General features: G+C 48.4%; 1 protein-coding gene across 2 annotated transcripts in view; it reads right to left on the bottom strand.

Moving 5' to 3' along the window:
- Positions 1-12,114: 12,114 nt before the first annotated feature.
- The window catches only part of DFFA (DNA fragmentation factor subunit alpha), a 45,438-nt gene continuing 34,713 nt past the window's right edge, over positions 12,115-22,839 (bottom strand). Inside the window, exons 2-7 of one of the 2 annotated variants that reach the window (XM_088465133.1) lie at positions 21,138-21,350; positions 17,168-17,329; positions 16,052-16,194; positions 14,096-14,285; positions 13,252-13,394; positions 12,115-12,862 (exon numbers count right to left, since the gene is read on the bottom strand). In XM_088465133.1, coding sequence (XP_088321259.1) covers positions 12,689-12,862; positions 13,252-13,394; positions 14,096-14,285; positions 16,052-16,194; positions 17,168-17,329; positions 21,138-21,222 — 897 coding nt within the window. In that variant the 5' untranslated portion in view covers positions 21,223-21,350 and the 3' untranslated portion in view covers positions 12,115-12,688. The remainder of the gene's footprint in view (positions 12,863-13,251; positions 13,395-14,095; positions 14,286-16,051; positions 16,195-17,167; positions 17,330-21,137; positions 21,351-22,839) is intronic. The other variant, XM_088465134.1, reaches the window with a different exon arrangement.

Raw genomic sequence — 22,839 nt, 5'->3', positions numbered from 1 at the left:
ACTGAGGGATCACACTCTCACACAGAGAAGGAAAGAAGTGACCAAGAGAAGAAGCCCATAGAAGGCAGGTGCGTCAGCCTGTGAGATAGACTCTGGCCAGATGGATTCGCATGACTGTTTGTTAGCTGGCCATCCCTTCATATGGAATCCATATAAAGATGAAGAGGGAGTCCGATTTCCTGATGGAACTTGTACGGTCCACATCGATCTTCAGAGCATGGACCACATCAAAAGAAGCCACACCTGCCGAGAGGTCTGGTGATTGAAAGGCCGGAACCAATTTACTCCTTAAGGTGTAAACGGGAAACCACCTTGGGAAGCAAGCCAAGATGCGTTCTAAGAACAACCCTGTCCTGATGAAAGTTCAAAAAGGGGGAGCGACATGAAAGTGTCCTTAAATCCGATACCCTACAGGCAGATGCTATAGCCATAAGAAACAAAGTCTTTGCAGTGAGCCACTTGGCATCTACTGATTCCAGGGGTTCGAATGGAGGAAACTGAAGTGCATGGAGAACCACTGACAAATCCCATGGAGCCACAGGAGGGACAAAGGGGGATTGTATACATAGAACACCTTGTAGGAAGGTGTGAACATCCGGTAGAGGAGCAATTCTGCGCTGGAACCAGATGGAGAGAGCACTTTCAGAGATGCCAGGCGGAGTCCAAGATCCAGTCCAGCCTGAAGAAAGGCAAATATTCTAGAAACCTTAAAAACTTGAGGGTCATAGTTTCTAGTGGCACACCACTGGAAATATGTATGCCATACCCGTAATAAATCCTGGCAGAGGCCGGTTTTCGTGCTCTGAATATGGTCTGGACCACAGAGCTAGAATATCCCTTAGACCTTAGGAGGGATGTCTCAAGAGCCAAGCCGTTAAAAGACAGACGGGTCAGGTCCGGATGTAGACAGGGACCCTGAGACAACAGGTTTGGTCGAAGAGGAGCTTCTATGGAGAAACTTTGATGGTCAGAGTACCAGTGGCATCTGGGCCAAGCCGGAGCCACCAACAGGACTGTGCCCCTTTCCGAAGAACCCGAGGAAGAAGGGAGACTGGAGGGAAGAGGTACGTCAAATGGAAGGTCCACCTCACAGATAATGCATCCACGAAGGCTGCATTGGGTTCCCTTGTCCTGGCTCCATACACTGGAAGTTTGTGGTTGTGTCGTGAGGCCATGAGGTCCACATTTGGTAGAACCAATTTGTCCACCAGGAGCTGAAAGACTCCTGGATGTAGAGACCACTCCCCTGCATGCACGTCGTGACGGCTGAGAAAATCTGCTTCCCAATTGAGAATTCCTGGGATGAATGCTGTGGAGATGGCGTAAGGCCCATGTGAGAATGCGGGACACTGCTGTCCAACTTCAAGTGTTTCCTTGGTGATTGACGTAGGCCACTGCAGTGGCGTTGTTGGACTGCACTTGTACTGGCCTGTAGATGGCTCGGAGTTCCAGGACATTGACAGGCAAGATCGCCTCAGCTGGAGTCCTGCGTCCTTGTAAGGAGTGCTGGCCGGCCACTGTGCACCACCCGCGGAGGCTTGCGTCTGTGGTTAGGAGTACCCAGTCCGGGATCCAAAAGGGTTGCTCGTTGTTCAAGTGGGATGTCTAACTACCAGGCTAGGGAGAGGCAAAGCTCCGGGGAGAGGCCCATCATCTGGGATCTGAGCAGATGAGGGAGCCTGTTCCACCTGGAGAGAATCAGGTGTTGTACGGGCCTGGAGTGAAACCATGGATCCCAAGGTCTACATTGCAGAGTGAATTGACACTCGGTGACTGTGTAGTATACGCACCTGGTGCTGTAATACCGAAATTTTGTTTGCCGTTAGGAAGATTCTCTGAACCCAAGTCTAGGAGGGCTCCCAGATGTACCATTCTTTGAGAAGGTGTCAAGGAAGACTTTTTCCAGTTGATCAGCCAACCGTGCGTTTGTAGAAAGGCAATGGTTACTTGTAGATGGCCAGCTCCCCAGAAAATCTTAACCGCCAACAGCAAGAGATCATCTAAGTATGGGAGCAGTCTGATCCCTTGACGACGAAGGTAGGCCGCCATAACTGCCATAATCTTGGTAAAGACCCGAGGGGCTGCAGAAAGGCCAAAAGGCAGAACTTGAAATTGGTAATGTTGCTGTAGTATAGCAAACCGGAGATACTGTTGATGAGAATGCACTATAGGTACATGTAGGTAATTGTCCTGAATGTCCAGAGACACCAAAAAAGTTCCCAGACACCATAGCCAGGACAAAAGAGCGTAGGGTATCAATACGAAACCTTGGCACACTGACAAACTTGTTCAGAGACTTGAGGTTGAGGATAGGCCGATGAGACCCGTTGGGCTTCTGAACTAAGAAAAGGGTAGAATAATAGCCCTTTAATTGCGGTGCGGAAGGGACCGGAATAATTACTCTGGAGAGCAGTAAGGACTGAATGGCCTTTTGGAGCAGCAGGGCCTTGCTTGGTTCCGATGGAGGTCCTGTGCAAAAGAACTGCTGGGGGTGTAGGGTCGCCTCAAGAATGAGAGGGCATATCCATGGGAGACCACTTCTCTTACCCAGGCGTCTGATGTGGTCTGATGCTATAACTGGACGAATTGAAGAAGTCAGTCTCCCACCCTGGGAGCCCCCAGGCAGAGGCCCGCACCAGTCAGGCTGAAGGCTTGTCCTCAGGTTTGGTAGGTGGACGTCTAGTAGCCCAGTTCTGTTTGGTCCTAGGCTTGGAGGCCTTAGTGGATGCCTGATGCATTATAAGCAGAGGGCAAGAATGCAGTCTTGGAAGCTGCCAAGGTAGTCACAATTTTGTCCAATTCTGGGCCAAACAGGATCTCCCAAGAAGGCAGAGACTCTAATGTCTTTTTAGAGTCCGAATCTGCCTTCCATGAGCGAAGCCAAACAATACGGCGGGCTACTACGGAAGTGACAGATGCCTCGGAAGCTAGGAGAGCCGTATCCAGAGCTGCTTCACCCAAATAGGAGGCAGCATCTCTAATGTGATACATGTAGGACAGTTGTTCCCTCAAAGCATTGCAGGAGGATAGGTAAGGTAACGTTCTTAACCAGATGTGTCACGTGGGAATCCACTGCTGGGGGAACTTCCCATTTAGCGCAATCAGTAGCGGGAAGAGGTAAAAGGAACCTAAACTTTTAAGCAGCTGAAATCTTTTACTGGGCATATTCCACGCGTCACTCATGTGATCAGATAGCTGGTCAGAGTGAGGGAACTCTGGTAAAACCACCTTCTGTCAGTTACATAGGGGCTCATTTGCCTTAGGAGCGGGTTCTGTCTCTTCTATTTGAAGGATTGAATATACCTGCACTTGTCAGCGCTGTAAAATCTATTTAGAGGGGGGCTCCTCGTCTCCCGATGGAGAGGTCTGCGTCTTCTGCCTCCCCAGATGATACATCAGACTCGGATAGCTGGGAGGACTGGGAAGATAACAGCACGCTTAGTAGGGATACTGGGTAAGGGTCTCTCCTTTTGCAGCATTTGATGAAAGGCTGTAGAGGAATCCGCCAGACTCTGCACTGAGGTAGAAAGTACGTCTACCTACGGGGGAGGCAAAGGATTTGCAGGGAGTACCTGCAGTGGCCATCCCATAGGGGGAGCTACCACAGGGACCGCTAGGTGGTCCGCAATTTTTGCCAGCACCTGTGAAAAAGTAGCCCAGGAGGAGGGGGGGGTCCCAAGGAGAGGACAACGTGGCTGATGGGCCCGGGGCAGTATAACAAGATGCACAAGGACCATCCTGAATGAGGTCCTCTGAAGCTGAGCAGCACTTACAGGACACCAGAGTGGGAGCATCACGCTGCTTGTTATTGTTACCTCTGCCAGACACAGCTGCAAGGGTAATTATGGCACACAATCTGACACAGTGCAGTGAGCAACCCAGATGTATGTGTAATATGGCACAGTGTAGTGTACAACACCAGTATATAGTATGTGATAGCCCTCACAAATATAGGGAGATGAGAGGTACAATGAGCCCCCTATACCTTAGTATGCCAGGGTTATAGCAGAATAAAGGGAAAGGTATAAGCTGACAGTAATAGGAATACAGACAGCAGCACTAGTCACATACACTGCAGAGTATACAGTATAACTACACAGACAGCAGCGCTAGCACAGGTCACACACACTGCAGGGTATACAGTATAACTACACAGACAGCAGCGCTAGCACAGGTCACACACACTGCAGGGTATACAGTATAACTACACAGACAGCACAGGTCACACACACTGCAGAGTATACAGTATAACTACACAGACAGCAGCGCTAGCACATGTCACACACACTGCAGGGTATACAGTATAACTACACAGACAGCAGCGCTAGCACATGTCACACACACTGCAGGGTATACAGTATAACTACACAGACAGCAGCGCTAGCACAGGTCACATACACTGCAGGGTATACAGTATAACTACACAGACAGCAGCGCTAGCACAGGTCACACACACTGCAGAGTATACAGTATAACTACACAGACAGCAGCGCTAGCACAGGTCACATACACTGCAGGGTATACAGTATAACTACACAGACAGCAGCGCTAGCACATGTCACACACACTGCAGAGTATACAGTATAACTACACAGACAGCAGCGCTAGCACAGGTCTCACACACTGCAGGGTATACAGTATAACTACACAGACAGCAGCGCTAGCACATGTCACACACACTGCAGGGTATACAATATAACTACACAGACAGCAGCGCTAGCACAGGTCACACACACTGCAGAGTATACAGTATAACTACACAGACAGCAGCGCTAGCACAGGTCACACACACTGCAGGGTATACAGTATAACTACACAGACAGCAGCGCTAGCACAGGTCACACACACTGCAGGGTATACAGTAGAACTACACAGACAGCAGCGCTAGCACAGGTCACATACACTGCAGGGTATACAGTATAACTACACAGACAGCAGCACTAGCACAGGTCACACACACTGCAGGGTATACAGTAGAACTACACAGACAGCAGCGCTAGCACAGGTCACATACACTGCAGGGTATACAGTATAACTACACAGACAGCAGCGCTAGCACAGGTCACATACATTGCAGAGTATACAGTATAACTACACAGACAGCAGCGCTAGCACATGTCACACACACTGCAGGGTATACAGTATAACTACACAGACAGCAGCACTAGCACATGTCACATACACTGCAGGGTATACAGTATAACTACACAGACAGCAGCGCTAGCACAGGTCACACACACTGCAGAATATACAGTATAACTACACAGACAGCACAGGTCACACACACTGCAGGGTATACAGTATAACTACACAGACAGCAGCGCTAGCACACGTCACATACACTGCAGGGTATACAGTATAACTACACAGACAGCAGCGCTAGCACAGGTCACACACACTGCAGAGTATACAGTATAACTACACAGACAGCACAGGTCACACACACTGCAGGGTATACAGTATAACTACACAGACAGCAGCGCTAGCACACGTCACATACACTGCAGGGTATACAGTAGAACTACACAGACAGCAGCGCTAGCACAGGTCACACACACTGCAGGGTATACAGTATAACTACACAGACAGCAGCGCTAGCACACGTCACATACACTGCAGGGTATACAGTAGAACTACACAGACAGCAGCGCTAGCACAGGTCACATACACTGCAGGGTATACAGTATAACTACACAGACAGCAGCACTAGCACAGGTCACACACACTGCAGGGTATACAGTATAACTACACAGACAGCAGCGCTAGCACAGGTCACATACACTGCAGAGTATACAGTATAACTACACAGACAGCAGCACTAGCACACGTCACACACACTGCAGGGTATACAGTATAACTACACAGACAGCAGCGCTAGCACAGGTCACATACACTGCAGGGTATACAGTATAACTACACAGACAGCAGCGTTAGCACACGTCACACACACTGCAGGGTATACAGTATAACTACACAGACAGCAGCGCTAGCACATGTCACACACACTGCAGGGTATACAGTATAACTACACAGACAGCAGCGCTAGCACATGTCACACACACTGCAGGGTATACAGTATAACTACACAGACAGCAGCGCTAGCACAGGTCACACACACTGCAGGGTATACAGTATAACTACACAGACAGCAGCGCTAGCACAGGTCACACACACAGCAGAGTATACAGTATAACTACACAGACAGCAGCGCTAGCACAGGTCACATACACTGCAGAGTATACAGTATAACTACACAGACAGCACATGTCACACACACTGCAGAGTATACAGTATAACTACACAGACAGCAGCGCTAGCACAGGTCACACACACTGCAGGGTATACAGTATAACTACACAGAGAGCAGCGCTAGCACAGGTCACACACACTGCAGAGTATACAGTATAACTACACAGACAGCAGCGCTAGCACAGGTCACACACACTGCAGGGTATACAGTATAACTACACAGACAGCAGCGTTAGCACACGTCACACACACTGCAGGGTATACAGTATAACTACACAGACAGCAGCGTTAGCACACGTCACACACACTGCAGAGTATACAGTATAACTACACAGACAGCAGCGCTAGCACAGGTCACACACACTGCAGAGTATACAGTATAACTACACAGACAGCAGCGCTAGCATATGTCACATACACTGCAGGGTATACAGTATAACTACACAGACAGCAGCGTTAGCACACGTCACACACACTGCAGGGTATACAGTATAACTACACAGACAGCAGCGTTAGCACACGTCACACACACTGCAGGGTATACAGTATAACTACACAGACAGCAGCACTAGCACAGGTCACATACACTGCAGGGTATACAGTATAACTACACAGACAGCAGCGCTAGCACAGGTCACATACATTGCAGAGTATACAGTATAACTACACAGACAGCAGCGCTAGCACATGTCACACACACTGCAGGGTATACAGTATAACTACACAGACAGCAGCACTAGCACATGTCACATACACTGCAGGGTATACAGTATAACTACACAGACAGCAGCGCTAGCACAGGTCACACACACTGCAGAATATACAGTATAACTACACAGACAGCACAGGTCACACACACTGCAGGGTATACAGTATAACTACACAGACAGCAGCGCTAGCACACGTCACATACACTGCAGGGTATACAGTATAACTACACAGACAGCAGCGCTAGCACAGGTCACACACACTGCAGAGTATACAGTATAACTACACAGACAGCACAGGTCACACACACTGCAGGGTATACAGTATAACTACACAGACAGCAGCGCTAGCACACGTCACATACACTGCAGGGTATACAGTAGAACTACACAGACAGCAGCGCTAGCACAGGTCACATACACTGCAGGGTATACAGTAGAACTACACAGACAGCAGCGCTAGCACAGGTCACACACACTGCAGAGTATACAGTATAACTACACAGACAGCAGCGCTAGCACAGGTCACACACACTGCAGGGTATACAGTATAACTACACAGACAGCAGCACTAGCACAGGTCACACACACTGCAGGGTATACAGTATAACTACACAGAGAGCAGCGCTAGCACAGGTCACACACACTGCAGAGTATACAGTATAACTACACAGACAGCAGCGCTAGCACAGGTCACACACACTGCAGGGTATACAGTATAACTACACAGACAGCAGCGTTAGCACACGTCACACACACTGAAGGGTATACAGTATAACTACACAGACAGCAGCGTTAGCACACGTCACACACACTGCAGAGTATACAGTATAACTACACAGACAGCAGCGCTAGCACAGGTCACACACACTGCAGAGTATACAGTATAACTACACAGACAGCAGCGCTAGCATATGTCACATACACTGCAGGGTATACAGTATAACTACACAGACAGCAGCGTTAGCACACGTCACACACACTGCAGGGTATACAGTATAACTACACAGACAGCAGCGTTAGCACACGTCACACACACTGCAGGGTATACAGTATAACTACACAGACAGCAGCACTAGCACAGGTCACATACACTGCAGGGTATACAGTATAACTACACAGACAGCAGCGCTAGCACAGGTCACATACATTGCAGAGTATACAGTATAACTACACAGACAGCAGCGCTAGCACATGTCACACACACTGCAGGGTATACAGTATAACTACACAGACAGCAGCACTAGCACATGTCACATACACTGCAGGGTATACAGTATAACTACACAGACAGCAGCGCTAGCACAGGTCACACACACTGCAGAATATACAGTATAACTACACAGACAGCACAGGTCACACACACTGCAGGGTATACAGTATAACTACACAGACAGCAGCGCTAGCACACGTCACATACACTGCAGGGTATACAGTATAACTACACAGACAGCAGCGCTAGCACAGGTCACACACACTGCAGAGTATACAGTATAACTACACAGACAGCACAGGTCACACACACTGCAGGGTATACAGTATAACTACACAGACAGCAGCGCTAGCACACGTCACATACACTGCAGGGTATACAGTAGAACTACACAGACAGCAGCGCTAGCACAGGTCACATACACTGCAGGGTATACAGTAGAACTACACAGACAGCAGCGCTAGCACAGGTCACACACACTGCAGAGTATACAGTATAACTACACAGACAGCAGCGCTAGCACAGGTCACACACACTGCAGGGTATACAGTATAACTACACAGACAGCAGCGCTAGCACAGGTCACATACACTGCAGAGTATACAGTATAACTACACAGACAGCAGCACTAGCACACGTCACACACACTGCAGGGTATACAGTATAACTACACAGACAGCAGCGCTAGCACAGGTCACATACACTGCAGGGTATACAGTATAACTACACAGACAGCAGCGTTAGCACACGTCACACAGACTGCAGGGTATACAGTATAACTACACAGACAGCAGCGCTAGCACATGTCACACACACTGCAGGGTATACAGTATAACTACACAGACAGCAGCGCTAGCACATGTCACACACACTGCAGGGTATACAGTATAACTACACAGACAGCAGCGCTAGCACAGGTCACACACACTGCAGGGTATACAGTATAACTACACAGACAGCAGCGCTAGCACAGGTCACACACACAGCAGAGTATACAGTATAACTACACAGACAGCACATGTCACACACACTGCAGAGTATACAGTATAACTACACAGACAGCAGCGCTAGCACAGGTCACACACACTGCAGGGTATACAGTATAACTACACAGAGAGCAGCGCTAGCACAGGTCACACACACTGCAGAGTATACAGTATAACTACACAGACAGCAGCGCTAGCACAGGTCACACACACTGCAGGGTATACAGTATAACTACACAGACAGCAGCGTTAGCACACGTCACACACACTGCAGGGTATACAGTATAACTACACAGACAGCAGCGTTAGCACACGTCACACACACTGCAGAGTATACAGTATAACTACACAGACAGCAGCGCTAGCACAGGTCACACACACTGCAGAGTATACAGTATAACTACACAGACAGCAGCGCTAGCACAGGTCACACACACTGCAGGGTATACAGTATAACTACACAGACAGCAGCGTTAGCACACGTCACACACACTGCAGGGTATACAGTATAACTACACAGACAGCAGCGTTAGCACACGTCACACACACTGCAGGGTATACAGTATAACTACACAGACAGCAGCACTAGCACAGGTCACATACACTGCAGGGTATACAGTATAACTACACAGACAGCAGCACTAGCACAGGTCACATACACTGCAGAGTATACAGTATAACTACACAGACAGCAGCGCTAGCACAGGTCACACACACTGCAGGGTATACAGTATAACTACACAGACAGCAGCGCTAGCACAGGTCACACACACTGCAGGGTATACAGTATAACTACACAGACAGCAGCGCTAGCACAGGTCACACACACTGCAGGGTATACAGTATAACTACACAGACAGCAGCGCTAGCACATGTCACACACACTGCAGAGTATACAGTATAACTACACAGACAGCAGCGCTAGCACAGGTCACACACACTGCAGGGTATACAGTATAACTACACAGACAGCAGCGCTAGCACACGTCACATACAAATGCAGAATATACAATATAACTACACAGACAGCAGCGCTAGCACAGGTCACACACACTGCAGGGTATACAGTATAACTACACAGACAGCAGCGCTAGCACAGGTCACACACACTGCAGGGTATACAGTATAACTACACAGACAGCAGCGCTAGCACAGGTCACACACACTGCAGGGTATACAGTATAACTACACAGACAGCAGCGCTAGCACACGTCACATACAAATGCAGAATATACAATATAACTGCAGTGGGCACTAAAATCAACTACACAGACGGCACTGGCTGGTAGGATATAGTGCTGTATAACCTGGCCCTCAGGAGAGGTATACAGGGAGACTGAACCCAGCGTTCCCGGAGACCGCAATGCAGAAAATGGCTGCTGAGAGTCTCTGAGGGGGCGGAGGGTGAGGGAGCAGCAGTAAGACCGCTGTGGAATGGCGCCCTGAGCTGTGGGAGGGTCCGCAGGGAGAGCGCCTTCTCCCCTATGTGGACATTAACCACCGGGTCCCCTGGCCTTAAATTGTGCCCTGTGCCAGTGCTTCTATTGCCCTGGTGGTCTAGTGGAGTCCCGAACAAACCAGTGTCCACATCAGCGCCTCTGGTCTGTCTCCCGAGACCGGAGACAAGGCTGTGCGCATTAGTCGCAGGTCCCCGCAGGCAGGGATCCGCCTTAGCTGTCCGCTTGAGTCCCGGCTGCAGTCTGGGGTCCGGGGAGCCTGGCTAGCTAGTCCCCCTCAGAGCCCTGCCAGGAGTACCTAGCCGAGGGCTGGTGTCACGGCACCGAGGAGGGGGGATGGAGCAGCTGTGCAGACGTCCAATGCACGGTCTCACACTGCTGCTCTCAAAGTAAAATAAATGAAAAGAAAGTTAAATTATAAAAACAAGCTTGTGCAGCTACATAGCAGCCCCCCTGTTATAACGGTGATCCAGCTCCTGTCAGACACCAACGAAACTGAAGTGCCCTCAGGCTGCGGGCGGGGTATAAGGGGAAGGACTGAAGCATCCTGGGATTGAAAAGCTTTGTTGTTGGTGTCCAGTCCTCCAGGTCCCACCTACACCCCATTGTCTCCCTGTGGAGCCCTATGGACCCTGAAGAACATTTCTTTATCCATCAGTTTCTATTATTATAATATTGAAGTGCCCTTCCTATAATCGTGTGTGTGTGCACGATATATATATTAATTCTATGTATTGAGATCCACCTCCGTAATCCACAGACGTTGCAGTACAGTGTGGAGTCGGCTACACAGGTGAATGTGACAGGATATATTATGTGATGCTTACAGAGGGAGCAACGTCTGCCTCAGTCACATCCATACGATCTACACCAGAGATTCCCAACCTCGGTCCTCAAGGCACACTAACAGTCCTGGTTTTAGTGATAGCCATGCTTAACCACAGATGGTTAAATCAAAATAACTAAGCTACTAATTAAGTCACCTGTGCTGAACTATGGCTATCCTTAAAACCTGGACTGTTAGTGTGCCTTGATGACCGTGGTTGGGAACCCCTGATCTACACTGACAGACGGCACAGTCCTTACACCAAGGGAAACCGGCAAGAGAAAGTCTACAAAACAACCCTGAACGAGAATGGGAGGACGCCACAGCAGCTGCCACGGATGTCCAACCTAAATACTGCTCATCGGTCATCGGGATTTCCCGCAGCACTACTGGCAGAATGTTCTCCGGGCAGAGGGAACACACAGCACCATGGGGTACAAGTAATAGGTTCCGGTTTCCTGGTATCGGCGTGATTTCCGTGAAACAAACCAGGAAATAAATTTTTAGTCTTTATTAAATAGGTGTGTAATAGCTGTAAGCATGGAGATAAATCGGCTTCTTCCATTCATGTATATCTGTCCACTATGGACAAAGGAGGCAGCCATTTTGTGGGCGACACAATTAGACAAAAGAACGCCGTCTATTTCTGCAGCAAAGTAAATATTGAGATTAAAGGGACGCTGATAATATCCAAGAAATTTATTAATACGACTATACCCCAAAAAACAGACACTTGCGCAACATGTTATGTACATAGGAGCAGGGACAGACCCCAAGCGCATTTATACACTATTCAAAATTCTACATATTAGTGATAAGAATACCCTGAGCGGGAACCGGTAGCAGATGAATCACATTAAATACACCAGTAATACACTAATTCCCTGTAAACAATAATGTTATAATGCGAAACTAGTGACATCATCAGTTATAAGAGGGCAGCTGTGACATCATCAGTTATAAGTGGTCAGCATTAGAACGCTGCTGTAATAACACCTCTAGGACTATTTAGAACATGAAGCAAATCGGACATTTCTGTGTCACCAATAAGAGAAGACCGTAATAAATGACCTCTCCTCACACGTATAGAAACAGCCTGTTTGTAGCAGAGTTTATACGGCCCAAGGCGGGCGCGGACTTGTCCATTCTTTGGCCTGTGTTCAGTTTGCGTCATGTAGCACTATGGCCGAGGCATGCACTGGAGCGTCACCCCCAACCTCTGCACCTCACGCTCGCTGTGACCTCGGGTCCTAGGGCAGATTTCTTCTCTTGCCCTGTGATACACGTGACAGAGCGTTCATACATTGCAATTGTTCATAGCGCAACGTCAGCTGTTCCGCACAGGTCGTCTGCAACTTCCGCACATTCTCTGCACTCCACTTCAAGTCCTCTGACAAAGCATCAGAGTCCTGCGCACAGACCGCCTGCAGACACGAGGACAACAATTAAAGGGACGTCACAGTCAGACATTTATACTACGCTAAGTACGCTGCTGCCCATAGCAACAAGTAACGCTCTGACTTTGTCTTTTATTTAGTTGAGCTTTGAAAGTGAGAGCAGACGGCTGATTGGCTGCAGGAGTCCCGAAAAGGTTTTCTATGTATGGGGACTTCCCCATCTACTATTACTGCCCAATAGGAGACAGTTACATAGGAGTCTATGGAGGATATTCTGTTTTACCAATATGGCAGCTACAAGGAATGGTTACAGATGTAAGAATGCGGAGAAGGTCTGTGCAGGAGAACTGATAATAACCACATGTGTATATATAAGTCTGAGCCAGCAGTAGAGACTCTGACGCTGCTGTACTCACTTCTAGCTGCTCATTTGATAAGCAGAGATGCGGCAATGTCTTTTTCCTCAGTACAGTCATTATGTGGCCGGAGAGCTGACACTCTCTGCCCTCCTTCCCCGGGCTCTCCTCTGCCCACTCCACTTCAGCAAGACCGTCAGGCTCTGGTGTAAAATATATACCGACCAATCAGGATCATTCTCCTTAATCATATATTACACTGAATCTACGGAAATTCACCTTCCTGGTTACATTGTACATCATCTCTCCCGTCACGCTGTACCAGCCCCCTCAACCGAGATCCTGTACAAGCCTACTTAACCGCCCTGTTGTACTAATCCCCCCAATCGCCACCCCGCACCAGCCCCCTCAACCGCCACCCCGCACCAGCCCCCTCAACCGCCACCCCGCACCAGCCCCCTCAACCGACACCCCGCACCAGCCCCCTCAACCGACACCCCGCACCAGCCCCCTCAACCGCCACCCCGCACCAGCCCCCTCAACCGCCACCCCGCACCAGCCCCCTCAACCGCCACCCCGCACCAGCCCCCTCAACCGCCACCCCGCACCAGCCCCCTCAACCGCCACCCCGCACCAGCCCCCTCAACCGCCACCCCGCACCAGCCCCCTCAACCGCCACCCCGCACCAGCCCCCTCAACCGCCACCCCGCACCAGCCCCCTCAACCGACACCCCGCACCAGCCCCCTCAACCGACACCCCGCACCAGCCCCCTCAACCGACACCCCGCACCAGCCCCCTCAACTGCCACGCCATACCAAGTCCCTCAACCACCACCCTGTAGCAGCCACGTCAACCAACACACTGTACCAGCCTCCCAACCGCCATGCCGTACCAGCCACTCACCTGTTACATTGCAACCATCAGTCTCATCTTTTGCCACAGCTGTTACATAGAGCTGCAGCAGCTCCTTAGACTGACGTTCCTCCTCCCGCCGGTCCAGCAGGCCCTGCAGGGTGTCTTTCAGCATCTCGGCCTTGATGGGAGCCACAGACATCTCTCTGCTGAGCTCAGCCGTCGGCACATCAATGAGCGTCTGTAAGAGATAAGGAGACCTGGGGAGCATTGGGGGGTTTATACCCACGTACGGGTAAGATTTTATGTTTCCTGGCATCTCTATCTCCAGCACAGGGGTAAGGAGGATTTTAGTCTGCTACCTCTCTCCGGGGGTGATCTCTGACCGCAATCTGTGAGGGTCATCTCCAAAGTGAAAGTGAGATTTTGCCACCACCTGCACCTTGGTTTATGTAAATGGGATCGTTTGTATCTTTTTTTTATTGAGTTTATTTATGAAACAGAATTTTCACATTTTAAAGAGACAGCAAACAGCTTGTACGGTAGTTCTCCCAGAGAGACAGTAACAATATCAGAACGTGTCCGGCAGGGAGAAGGTGGCGGAGAGCACCAGGGTCGGGAATATGTATAACACCTTGCTGGGGTGCGGAAGGCAGATTTAGGAAAGCTTATAGTACCCGCTGCAGAAGGACCTCAGTTCTCTGGCTGGTGACAGGCCAAATGTGGTCTATACTTTTAATGAGAAGGGAATTTCTAAGCACACTTCAAACAGAGCAATGAAATCCTTCCAGTACACGATACACGTAATAGAGACTCTCGTGACTCATTTAAGAGAAAAGCTGGGAAATGTTACTGTAAGCGTGTATGGGGGGGGGAGCGTGCCCAGCACACTGTAGGCGTGTATGGGGGAAGGCGTGTCCAGCACAGTGTAGGCGTGTATGGGGGGAGGCGTGTCCAGCACAGTGTAGGCGTGTATGGGGGGAGCACGCTGTAGGCGTGTATGGGGGAAGGCGTGTCCAGCACGCTGTAGGCGTGTATGGGGGAAGGCGTGCCCAGCACGCTGTAGGCGTGTATGGGGGAAGGCGTGCCCAGCACGCTGTAGGCGTGTATGGGGGGAGGCGTGTCCAGCACAGTGTAGGGGGGGCGTGTCCAGCAGTGTAGGCGTGTAGGGGGCGTGTCCAGCACGCTGTAGGCGTGTATGGGGGAAGGCGTGCCCAGCACGCTGTAGGCGTGTATGGGGGAAGGCGTGCCCAGCACGCTGTAGGCGTGTATGGGGGAAGGCGTGCCCAGCACGCTGTAGGCGTGTATGGGGGAAGGCGTGCCCAGCACGCTGTAGGCGTGTATGGGGGAAGGCGTGCCCAGCACGCTGTAGGCGTGTATGGGGGGGGCGTGCCCAGCACGCTGTAGGCGTGTATGGGGGGGGCGTGTATGGGGGGCGGGCGTGCCCAGCACACTGTAAGCGTGTTTGGGAGCGTGCCCAGCACACTGTAAGCGTGTATGGGGGCGTGCCCAGCACACTGTAAGCGTGTATGGGGGCGTGCCCAGCGGCCAGACAGTGATATGTACTGTGTGTTCTGTATGGTAGCCACGTATGCACACTTAGCGGTTGCACCAGCCATGCTTATCTGTATATGCTGTGGTTAGTAAAAGATCGTATCCATGTATATACGGCAGGTGATCAGTGCCGGACTTACAGCGGACACTGCCCAAATCCATAACTCTGTACCCTACATTATCCAGCACCCCTCATAATGTCATCACTATATCATGGGGAGAATAGGCCACGGCTACTAAACGAGGAGGAAAGAAGACGTTTTGCTGTAGATTTGTGCCTATGATGAAGTGACAAACACCATGAACTAATCATCACAGCTTCATAACCATAAGATCACACCTATAGTAAATGAGACAATGAACGAAGATCACAGAACCCGCTTTAGCTGAAATGAATGTATATAATGAGGTGGAGAAGCCGCACAGATCCGGGCAGGGAAGCGTTAAACATACCTGGAAGTCGGACTCTGACAGCAGAATGATGTTAGACAGGTTTTCTCTCAACTGCGCAGCTAACACTTTCCATTTAGGTAGCTGGGCGCTATCTGTATCGTCCATGTCAACAGATTCCCTGGCCAGCCATGCCGTGCCTCCATCTGACAATACAGACAACATACTCAGGCTTATTACTTCATCTATGCTACTCAGGGGTCTATTTACTAAGCCTTGGATGGAGATAAAGTACTAGCCAACCAGCTCCTGTCATTTTCAAACACAGCCTGTGACATGGCCGTTGGGAGCTGATTGGCTGGTACTTTATCTCTGTTCCCTTCATCTCCATCCAAGGCTTAGTAAATAGATCCCCCATGTCTGTGGCTTCCTGCTGCCTCCATTCCCCTCCTCACATCATGTCACTGCCCCTGTCACATGCAGCCCTATCCTCACTAACACATCACTCATCTCCTGATATACTCTGTGCTGCTGGGGACACTGCTCCTCCCACTATATAACTCTCAGTCTGTGGCTTCCTGCTGCCTCCATTCCCCTCCTCACATCATGTCACTGCCCCTGTCACATGCAGCCCTGTCCTCACTAACACATCACTCATCTCCTGATATACTCTGTGCTGCTGGGGACACTGCTCCTCCCACTATATAACTCTCAGTCTGTGGCTTCCTGCTGCCTCCATTCCCCTCCTCACATCATGTCACTGCCCCTGTCACATGCAGCCCTGCCCTCACTGACACATCACTCATCTCCTGATATACTCTGTGCTGCTGTGAACAGTCTAATGATCCCATTTCCTACTAAATTGGGACATCCTAGATGAGCAGTATATGAAGGCTGAATGCAACTATGTGCTCTGAACCTATCCAAAAAGCACCTTAAAAGTGAAGTATTGCAGCATGTATACACTGTTTTTAAACAACTCATAGGACCTGCTTGTGGCACGAGTACATCCCTAATAACTGTAATTACAGTGACAATGAGAGTAACTGGGGACCCAGAGTCTCAGAGGGGTCTTTTCGTTTCCTAAGTGAAAAACAGATTGTAAATTGGATGGTCTGAAAAACGTGTACAAAGTGACATGTACAGTAAAACACATTGTTTGTTGCAATTGGCACATACCTATGGTGCAGGAAGCCCACGTCTTGTCTCCTATTAGCAACACAAACTCTGTGTCCTCGGGTAAGCAGAGGAAGTAATCTTCATCCTCAACAATGGTCCCATCCTCTGCCAGAACCAGGGTGCTCGGGCCCTGCGTAGGGTCCAACTGCAAGAGTGCGATGGCTAATGGGGACACAAAGATGGAGCTATATGAGGGGGGACACTGATTCTCTGACTATACTACAGGGGTGCGATGGCTAACGGGGGCACAAAGATGGCGCTATATGAGAGGGGACACTGATTCTCTGATTATACTACAGGGGTGTGATGGCTAACGGGGACACAAAAATGGAGCTATATGAGAGGAGACACTGATTCTCAGACTATACTACAGGGGTGCGATGGCTAACGGGGACGCAAAGATGGCGCTATATGAGAGGGGACACTGATTCTCTGATTATACTACAGGGGTGTGATGGCTAACGGGACACAAAGATGGCGCTATATGAGAGGAGACACTGATTCTCTGACTATACTACAGGGGTGCGATGGCCAACGGGGGCACAAAGATGGCGCTATACGAGAGGGGACACTAATTCTCAGACTATACTACAGGGGTGCGATGGCTAACGGGGGCACAAAGATAGCGCTGTATGAGGGTACACGGATTCTCAGATTATACTAAAGGAGTTTAGTTAACCCATAGTTCTGAGTACAGAATTACCGCGCACAACAAAAAAAAAGTCTGCTTATTGAACAGCCTTTGCGCATAAAAGTCTGAGGCTACTACCCTTTTCCCTGCGCGGTAAATTAATAACGCTAATTGAATTCAGCCCCAAGACTCAAAATTTTCAAACGTTTGTCCTAAGCGTGCCAGCTTTGCATAGCACCTACACTGATCAGCCATAAGAATAAAACCTCCTGCCTAATATTGTGTAACAGTGTCCCCCTCATGCCACCATAACAGATCTGACCTGTTGAGGCATGGACTCCACAATAGCTCTGAAGGTGTCCTGTGGTATCCGGCACCAAGACGTTAGCAGCAGATCCTTTAAGGCCTGTAAGTTGCGACCTGGGGCCTCCGTGGCTCAGACTCGTTTCTCCAGCACATCCCACAGATGCTCGGTCAGAGTGACAACTGGGTAATTTGGAGACCAAGTCATCACCTTGTTCTCCGTCATGTTCCTCACACCATTCCTGAGCAATACATGCAGTGTGGCCGCCAGGTGCATTATCCTGCTGAAAGAAGCCACTGCTATCAGGGAATACCTCTGCCATGATGGGATGTGCTTGGTCTGCCACAATAACATCCACATGAATGCCAGGACCCAATGTTTCCCAGCAGAACAATACCCAGACCATCACACTGCCTCCGCCGGCTTGTCTTCTTCCCCTGGTGCCATCTCTTCCCCAGGTAAATGACACACGCACCTGGCCGTCTACATGAAGTAGAACAAAACGTGATTAATCAGACCAGGCCACCATCTTCCATTGCTCCATAGTCCAATTCGGATGCTCACGTGCCCATTGTAGGCGCTTTCGAAGTGGACAGAGGTCAGCATGGGCACTCTGACTGGTTGCGGCTATGCACCAAGCTGTTATGCACTGTATCATAGCCAGCATTATCTTTTACAGCAATTTGTACTACAGGAGCTCTTCTGTGGGACAGGACCAGACAGGCTAGCGGTCGCTCCCCAAGCGCATCAATGAGCTCTGCACGCCCATGACCCTGTCGCAGGATCACCGCTGGTCCTTCCTTGGACTACTTTTGGTAGGTGCTAACCACTGCATACTGAGAATACCCCACAAGACCGGCCATTTTGGAGAAGCTCTGACCCAGTCGCCTAGCCACAATGTGGCCCTCGTCAAAATGGCTCAGATCCTTACGCTCGCTCATTTTCCTGCTTCAGACACTTCAGCTGCATAATATATCGCAGCCCTTGTCAGACGCCATTGTAACGTCAATCACAGGTATTCTCTTCACCTGTCAGTGGTGTTAATGTTATGGCTGATCAGTGTATAGTGCATTATATGGTATAATTACAGATCAGTATATATGCTTCATCACTGTAAGACAATTCCAGACATCTCATGTCCGGCCTGTAAGAGGTGTCAGGGAAATAAAAATAATGTATACAGCAATTAGCCCCAATTAGCATAAGTAACATAACCATGGGAGCTCTGCGGTGTGAATCACCACACTCACCTGGCCAGCCTTGGGTAACCTGCTGCTTCCTAGTTACTGTGCATGCATGAACTTGTAGTTCTACAACAGCTAGAAAGCCAGAGATGGCATGCTGGCACTTGTAGTACCACACCAGCTGCACAGACAGAGTTCAAGAGAAGAACGCAACACTGTTTCAGGGCACTGGACGTTTGAGGGGGAGCTGGGGGGGTAGACTGAAACGTCATTGTATGATAATTGAGGGTGGTCAGTACCGTCTCCATCATGTGTACTGAGAATGGGGGCGAGCGCTGAGCCCCTGAACCGTTCTCACAGCAGCGATGGAGAAGGGAGCGATCGCCAGGAGAGGGCAGGAGGACCGGTAGGTATGGCGGAGAGGGCTGAGGTGATCCGGCATATGCTGGGACCATATTAATAGTGATGGTATAGGTGGCTTTGTTTCATACATGTGTAGCGTGGGAGGAAACCATTGCTAACACTGAGAGAACAAACAAACTCCACACATATAATAACTTCTTACCTGAGGAAAGCGAGGAAGTAATACTGGCCACTCTGCTACTGTGCTGCTTTACTGACATATATATATATATATATATATATATATATATATACAGAGACAGATACACAGATATATACAAACAGATATACAGAGACATTCTGATATACAGATGCACTTCAGAAATATAGACATATATACAGACAGATGTAGCCATACAGAGAGATATATAGAGATATATACAGACAGATGTAGCCATACAGAGAGATATATAGAGATATATACAGACAGATGTAGCCATACAGAGAGAAATATAGACATATATACAGACAGATGTAGCCATACAGAGAGATATATAGAGATATATACAGACAGATGTAGCCATACAGAGAGATATATAGAGATATATACAGACAGATGTAGCCATACAGAGAGAAATATAGACATATATACAGACAGATGTAGCCATACAGAGAGATATATAGAGATATATACAGAGAGATGTAGCCATACAGAGAGATATATAGACATATATACAGAGAGATATATAGAGATATATACAGACAGATGTAGCCATACAGAGAGATATATAGACATATATACAGACAGATGTAGCCATACAGAGAGATATATAGACATATATACAGACAGATGTAGCCATACAGAGAGATATATAGAGATATATACAGACAGATGTAGCCATACAGAGAGAAATATAGACATATATACAGACAGATGTAGCCATACAGAGAGATATATAGAGATATATACAGAGAGATGTAGCCATACAGAGAGATATATAGACATATATACAGAGAGATATATAGAGATATATACAGACAGATGTAGCCATACAGAGAGATATATAGACATATATACAGACAGATGTAGCCATACAGAGAGATATATAGACATATATACAGACAGATGTAGCCATACAGAGAGATATATAGAGATATATACAGACAGATGTAGCCATACAGAGAGAAATATAGACATATATACAGACAGATGTAGCCATACAGAGAGATATATAGAGATATATACAGAGAGATGTAGCCATACAGAGAGATATATAGACATATATACAGAGAGATATATAGAGATATATACAGACAGATGTAGCCATACAGAGAGATATATAGAGATATATACAGACAGATGTAGCCATACAGAGAGAAATATAGACATATATACAGAGAGATGTAGCCATACAGAGAGATATATAGACATATATACAGAGAGATATATAGAGATATATACAGAGAGATATATATATATGAGCCATACACATAGAGCTGCTCTCTCACCTTTGTCACTGAGCTCCCGCAGGGAAGCCGCGGCCACCCCGTGCTTGTCCTTGCCGCCCCTCACACTGACCACGCACCGCTTCATGCCTCCGGGTCACACTGCAGCCGCCACAGGCCGGGCACTTCCGCATTCCGCGCGCACGGCATCCCGGGAGTAGCGGTCACACAGCACCGGGCCCGTCACATCATTAACCCCGTGACTGCTGTCTGCTGCTGCCGGTGGGAAGCGGAGAGTAACGCAGGATGCGGCTACCAGTGTTGGGGCACCCTGTATCTCCCCTGCCCCAGCTTCCCCCGTATTGTGACTGCAAGCATTATATATATATATATATATATATATATATATATATATATATATATATATATATATATATATATATATACACCTCAGAATCAAGCTCCTCCATCCCCATATACACTATTATTACCACATATAGTAACACCCTGAGCTCCTGTATCCCCATATACACTATTATTACCACATATAGTAACACCCTGAGCTCCTGTATCCCCATATACACTGTTATTACCACATATAGTAACACCCTGAGCTCCTGTATCCCCCATATACACTGTTATTACCGTATACAGTAACACCCTGAGCTCCTGTATCCCCCATATACACTGTTATTACAGCATATAGTAACACCCTGAGCTCCTGTATCCCCCATATACACTGTTATTACCACATATAGTAACACCCTGAGCTCCTGTATCCCTTATATACACTGTTATTACCACATATAGTAACACCCTGAGTTCCTGTATCCCCATATACACTGTTATTACCACATATAGTAACACCCTGAGCTCCTCCATCCCCATATACACTGTTATTACCACATATAGTAACACCCTGAGCTCCTGTATCCCCATATACACTATTATTACCGCATATAGTAACACCCTGAGCTCCTGTATCCCCATATACACTGTTATTACCACATATAGTAATACCCTGAGCTCCTCCATCCCCATATACACTATTATTACCACATATAGTAACACCCTGAGCTCCTGTATCCCCATATACACTGTTATTACCACATATAGTAACACCCTGAGCTCCTGTATCCCCCATATACACTGTTATTACCGTATACAGTAACACCCTGAGCTCCTGTATCCCCATATACACTGTTATTACCACATATAGTAACACCCTGAGCTCCTGTATCCCCCATATACACTGTTATTACAGCATATAGTAACACCCTGAGCTCCTGTATCCCCATATACACTATTATTACCACATATAGTAACACCCTGAGTTCCTGTATCCCCATATACACTGTTATTACCACATATAGTAACACCCTGAGCTCCTCCATCCCCATATACACTGTTATTACCACATATAGTAACACCCTGAGCTCCTGTATCCCCATATACACTATTATTACCGCATATAGTAACAACCTGAGCTCCTGTATCCCCCATATACACTGTTATTACAGCATATAGTAACACCCTGAGCTCCTGTATCCCCATATACACTATTATTACCACATATAGTAACAGCCTGAGTTCCTGTATCCCCATATACACTGTTATTACCACATATAGTAACACCCTGAGCTCCTCCATCCCCATATACACTATTATTACCACATATAGTAACACCCTGAGCTCCTGTATCCCCCATATACACTATTACCGTATACAGTAACACCCTGAGCTCCTGTATCCCCATATACACTGT

The sequence above is a fragment of the Taudactylus pleione genome, unplaced genomic scaffold, assembly GCF_031769625.1.
Source record: "Taudactylus pleione unplaced genomic scaffold, aTauple2 ptg001867l, whole genome shotgun sequence".
In the NCBI taxonomy this organism is placed as follows: Eukaryota; Metazoa; Chordata; class Amphibia; order Anura; family Myobatrachidae; genus Taudactylus; species Taudactylus pleione.
The sequence above is the reverse complement of the archived record's forward strand: the minus strand, read 5'-3'. Positions and strand labels throughout refer to the sequence as shown.